At 34.6% G+C, this 5,921-nt stretch overlaps 1 protein-coding gene across 1 annotated transcript; it reads left to right on the top strand.

The window, feature by feature from the left end:
• The first annotated feature begins 471 nt into the window (after positions 1-471).
• On the top strand, positions 472-924 carry LOC141391240 (stomoxyn-like). The gene is made up of 2 exons (XM_073964152.1): positions 472-654; positions 739-924. Exons 1-2 carry the CDS (start codon positions 550-552, stop codon positions 835-837), a joined length of 204 nt encoding a protein of 67 aa, XP_073820253.1. The 5' UTR covers positions 472-549; the 3' UTR covers positions 838-924.
• Positions 925-5,921: the final 4,997 nt, after the last annotated feature.

Here is a 5,921-nt window from a genome sequence, read left to right as displayed (position 1 = left end):
ATAATATTTTACAATATTTATCATTTCTGCAAGTGGTTTTCACTTAAAATTTCAAGTTCATTGTTGTCAATAATTTCCTTCAACATACCAAAATTAATCTTATCTATTGAAGATAGATAAAAACAACGATTTAAATTTAATTACAAGGTTATTGATTAAACACTTCATCACTTAATTTTTAGATTTTACCCACAAAGAACAAAAAAAAATATTGCAAAAAAAACCTATTTTCCATTTTATTATGTGCAATATACGATTAATGCACATTGCCCTCATATTTCGCAAAAATCGCATTTTGTTTAACTGTGTCCTCGTTTTGTGTAACTTTTAATTGAATGAAAAAAATCCCCATCAGTTTGACACTTCACTTAATTGCCACAATGATATGATAAGATTTACGCATATATGTATGTATGTGAACCTATTACCATCAAAAATATTATTGTTTCGAACCTATAAAAAGCCATTGCTTCCCTTCTATTCGCATCATTCGCACTTCGCCAGTTTTTAATAGCAAATATTTGCCTCCTTCTCCTCTAGCGATAGAAAATGAATTTCTATAAATATTTCGTGATTTTATTGGTTTTGGTATTGTGCCTAACCGCCACTCAAACTGAAGCAAAAAGTTTTCGCAAAAAATTGAATAAAGTTGTGGTAAGTGTGGGAGTTCTACTAATTATTTATTTTAATTGACCATTTTACACTTCATATTGTGGTTCTATTTTTTGTTTTGTTTAGAAAAAAATTAAACACGCCATCAAGGAAACAGCTCATGTTGCCCAGGATGCTGCCGCGGTAGCTGGTGGTGCTGCTGCTGTGGGTACTGTTGTCGGCTGAGTTGCTGATAAATTTAAGGATATTGTAGAAAAACTGAAATAAATATTTTTGAAACAATTGATTTTTAAAATCATTTAAAAAAATTAATATCGGTGTATAAATATTAATCAGAAGCAATGCTGTTTCAGCCTTTGGGGAAGTAAAGCTAGGTGCTACTGGTTGCGTCCACAGGTTACGAATAATAGATTTGTTTGCGAAAAACGCTCCTTAAAAAAGCTATCAATATATGCTGGGACCACACCTCGCCAGATATTACCATTGTGGCACTGATAAATGACGTGTCCTGGCAACCAGTCATTTCTCATAGCTCTACCCAACGCCCGATCATAGTCTCCGTTAACATACCCCCTGACTTTATAACCTCTGACCGCCTTACTTTTCAGAGAACTGCCCATTCCTTCGAATCCTCGGGAACATTTGGGGACATAACCACATCTGCAACCGCCCGCAACATACTTGCTGCCCGAATACCCGAAATCTGACGGCGGGCATGATGAGCTTCGTCGTATGCACTGTGAAGACCCAAGAGTTAGGGAAATTACTCTTCACGTCAAGAGGCTTGTAGGCGCACGCAAGCGGAAAAAGTATCTATACCACCTAAATTAATTCAACATTGTTATGTAAATTGTGGTACCAATCGAGGATTGAACCATATTAGCAAAGGTTAAACCGCTCTCGAATCCGGGAAAGAAATAGAATAGGTGTTACTTTCAACGGCGTGACCGTGCATGTTATTTTAATCGTCAATTTATAGAGCACCCCTAGAGTGAGCGGTCGAAGGGAAATGTGATACGCCGCACAGTGGGGTGGGATCCCAAAAACGGAGATTAATTCAGGGAAGCATTTGGGTGGTCTACTGTTAATATTTTTCGAGTAATTACACCTCAATCAATATAACGGAATACAGTTTTTTTTTTGCATATTAAGGGAATGGGGAGGTATTTGGAAAGCCCTGTCTTTTGGTTTTGTCTATATGATTAAGCTAAAATCGCCTTAAATGTTTTGTTATTGGTTAATCTAATATTTGGCAAAAAAATCATAAAGTTAGGTCAATGTTTTAATGTAGCTCCCATGTAAGGGATCTTGACCACATTTTTTAGTATATTTTTCTACAAAAAATAAGATTTATAGTTCTGAATGCCTAAGAATTCGTCCTGCGAAAAATGGTCAATATAGGTCAATGTTTTGATATAGCCCCCATATAAAGGTTCAGTAAAAGTTGTGGGTATTCGAACATATTAGGCATATATAGTAACTGAACTTGCTCAAACTGTAAATTGTGCATTTTGAAGGGATTGGAAATATTTCTATTGAATATCGTTCACATACATTCTCGTTTTGAAATAAACTCCATATACACGAGCAGACAAATTTGATATATTTAGAAGATCTTTACATGCATTTAGGGGAATTTTTTTACATTTTTGCTTACGATATCTTATAGACTTATAGACTCGAAAACTGCTGAACAGATCTTACTGACATTTTTAGGGTACATTGCTACATGGCCTGGAATGAAAATAGGCTATATATTTTTTTTTTTAAATTTCGCGTTGATCTGTAGATATAGCATCAAAACCGTAGGTACCTCCAAAAAATTTATATTTGGTATGCAAATATCTTTAGAACTATTACAGATACAATCTCCAAATTTTGTATGTGTGACGGAATATGATGTAGAAATAAATTTACCAAATTATATTCAAATCGCTTCAGATTTGGATATAGCTCCCACATACATATATTTTCGGCCGATTTCCTTATTTTATGTACCAAACATGCTATTTATGTCCAATTTTAATAAAATTTGGAATCTGTGACGGAACTTGGTCTGGAAATAAACGTGCCAAATTATATCAAAATCGGTTCAGATTTGGGCATAGCTCCCATACTCATATATTTTCGGCCGACTTCTTTATTTTATGCACCAAACACGCTATGTATGTCTAATTTCGCTGAAATTTTGAATGTTTGACGCAATTTGTTCTAGAAATAAATGTGCCAAATTATATCGAGATTGGTTCAGATTTGGATATAGCTGCCATATAAATATATTTTCGGCCGATTTCCTTATTTTATGCACCAAACACGCTATATATGTCCAATTTCGCTGAAATTTAGAATGTGTGATGGATATTAGCCTAGAAATATATGTGCCAATTTATATCGAAATCGGTTCAGATTTGGATATAGCTCCTATATATATTTTCTGCCGATTTCATGTATTTGAGGCGCCAAACACGCTATTTATATCCAATTTCAATAAAATTTCGATCGTGTGACTGAACTTGGTCTAGAAATACATGTGCTAAATTATATCGAAATCGGTTCAGATTTGGATGTAGCTCCCATATATATTTTCGGCCGATTTTCCGCATTTGATGCACCAAACACGCTATATATGTCCAAATTCGCTGAAATTTCTAATGTGTTACAGAACTTGGTCTAGAAATAAATTTGCTAAATTATATCGAAATCGGTTCAGATTTGGATATAGCGCCCATATATATATTCGGCCGATTTTCCACATTTGATGCACCAAACACGCTATATATGTCCAATTGCGCTGAAATTTGGAGGGTCTGACGGAATTTGTTCTAGAAATAAATGTGCTAAATTATATCAAGATCGGTTCAGATTTGGATATGGCTCCCATATATATTTTCGGCCGATTTCCTGTATTTTGTGCACCAAGCGCTATATATGTCCAATTTCGCTGAAATTTGAAATGTGTTACAGAACTTGCACTAGAAATAAATGTGCCAAATTACATCGAAATCGGTTCAGATTTGGATATAGATCATGTATATATTTTCGGCCGATTTGCTGTATTTTATGCACCAAACTCGCTATATATGTCCAATTTCGCTGAAATTTGGAATGCGTAACGGGATTTGGTCTAGACATAAATGTGCCAAATTATATCGAAATCGGTTCAGATTTGGATATTGCTCCTATATATATTTTCGGCCGATTTTCTGTATTTGATGCATCAAACACGCTATGTGTCCAATGTCGCTGAAATTTGGGATGACGGAATTTGTTCCAAAAATAAATGTGCCAATTAAATATCGAGACCGGTTCAGATTTAGACACACTATATATGCCCAATTTCACTGAAATTTGGAAAGCGTTACGGAATTCGTTCTAGAAATAAATGGGACAAATTATATCGAAATCGGTTCAGATTTGAATATAACTCCCATATATATTTTCGACTTATTTTCTTTTTCTGTATTTTATGCACAAAACACGCTTTGTATGTTTAATTTCAATGAAATTTGGAAAGTGAGACGGGATTTGGTCTTAAAATAAATTTGACAAATTATATCGAGATCGGTTCATATTGCAATATATCTCCCATATATATCAGAGGTCCGCAAAATGCATATAAAAGGCACACTCTATTGCCTTTTCCCAAAAGCGAATAGTGCAGTGCCTTGCATATAAAAAATATGAATGTGCAAAAAGCAGATTCACCCCAAAAAATGATTCACTGCTTTAGTGCATGCTTGCTTGCTTTTACATTTGTATTCACACGATTCGCAAATGCAGTATGCACAATACTGCATACCACCACACAGTATCGTACCATCTTCTGTTTGAATAAATGAATACATTTGCCAAATTCGCTTTTTCTTTGAGTTTCTTTAATAATAGGATAAACTAAACTAGTAATTGTTTTTATTCTCTCAACATTAATTTTTTTATGTTTATTAACATGTAAATTTGACCAGAAACATCTACTGCTTTTTGTAATGCAACCTGCTTTTTCGAAGGCAGCGTGCAAAAAAAAGGCAACGAGCTCTTGTAGTGTGTGCAATTGGCACACACTCATGAAAGTAAAGGCAAAGCAAGCAATAGCATTAAACAGAGATGGCAATAGCAAGCAATGAAAAAAGCACGAAATCGCGAATATGCATTAAAAGCGAGTGGCATTTTGCGGACCTCTGATATATATTTTCGGTCGATTTCATGTTTTTGTTACGTATGTTCAAATTCAATTAAATTTTAAACACTTAGCAGTCAGTAGAAGTCATCATTATTTACACAAGTACTTATAGTTGGGAAGGAATTGACCAAGGCTACAGATATTAAGTATCATATCTTTGAGAGACTTCTTAAGATTTATGTTTTATTATGATATATCTAAATCATTAGGAATACTTATATTCGGAAAGGCTTTCGGAGGAGTGTTTCCTCCTGAAACATACAAAAATACCATAGTAGCTCCATAACAACCCTGAATAGGTATACCTTTTATAGTTGTTGGCGTTTTTTTATTGTTGGACTGCAGAATTTTACATCTTTGTGTTTATTTCAGCTTTAGTCCATATTTTGTTGTATTCAAGTATTTGAATAACAACAAAATGTTTTACAGTGGATATGAAATTGATTAGTTGCGGGCGGAGGGTAGGGAATACTATAGTTTCAGTTGTCACCAAACAACTTCATCAGTTCCCTTTTCCGCCGACTCTGTATCGATAAACAGGTCAATAAGCCCACCCAGCAAATTAAACAAAATGAGAAATTTGCTTTATGGCCCTAAAACTGATTACCCTACAATTTGAGTCGAACTAAAGAATTTCATATCCACCACTGTTTTTGTGTCGTCTTTGCTTTGCAAAGAATACGAACATAGGAGTGTTACTTCAATAAGCGGGAGTAAAACAACGAGAAAGTTGTTGTTTTTGCATTACGCATTGATCAACAAGGCCGTGCTGATGCCTATTATTGTTGTTGGCGTTTTTTTATTGTTGGACTGCAGAATTTTACATCTTTGTGTTTATTTCAGCTTTAGTCCATATTTTGTTGTATTGAAGTATTTGAATAACAACAAAATGTTTTACAGTGGATATGAAATTGATTAGTTGCGGGCGCTTATTGAAGCAACACTCCTATGTTCGTATTCTTTGCAAAGCAAAGACGACATAAAAACAGTGGTGGATATGAAATTCTTTAGTTCGACTCAAATTGTAGGGTAATCAGTTTTAGGGCCATAAAGCAAATTTCTCATTTTGTTTAATTTGCTGGGTGGGCTTATTGACCTGTTTATCGATACAGAGTCGGCGGAAAAGGGAACT

This window comes from Musca autumnalis, unplaced genomic scaffold (assembly GCF_047663935.1).
Source record: "Musca autumnalis isolate F117 unplaced genomic scaffold, ASM4766393v1 scaffold_1, whole genome shotgun sequence".
Taxonomy (NCBI): domain Eukaryota; kingdom Metazoa; phylum Arthropoda; class Insecta; order Diptera; family Muscidae; genus Musca; species Musca autumnalis.
The sequence above is the reverse complement of the archived record's forward strand: the minus strand, read 5'-3'. Positions and strand labels throughout refer to the sequence as shown.

Bases quoted from the DNA above. Each gene is read 5' to 3' on its own strand.
- LOC141391240 (XM_073964152.1), top strand. From the start codon at position 550: ATGAATTTCTATAAATATTTCGTGATTTTATTGGTTTTGGTATTGTGC. The intron at 655-738 runs GTAAGTGTGGGA...TGTTTTGTTTAG, and splicing joins AAAAATTGAATAAAGTTGTG to AAAAAAATTAAACACGCCAT.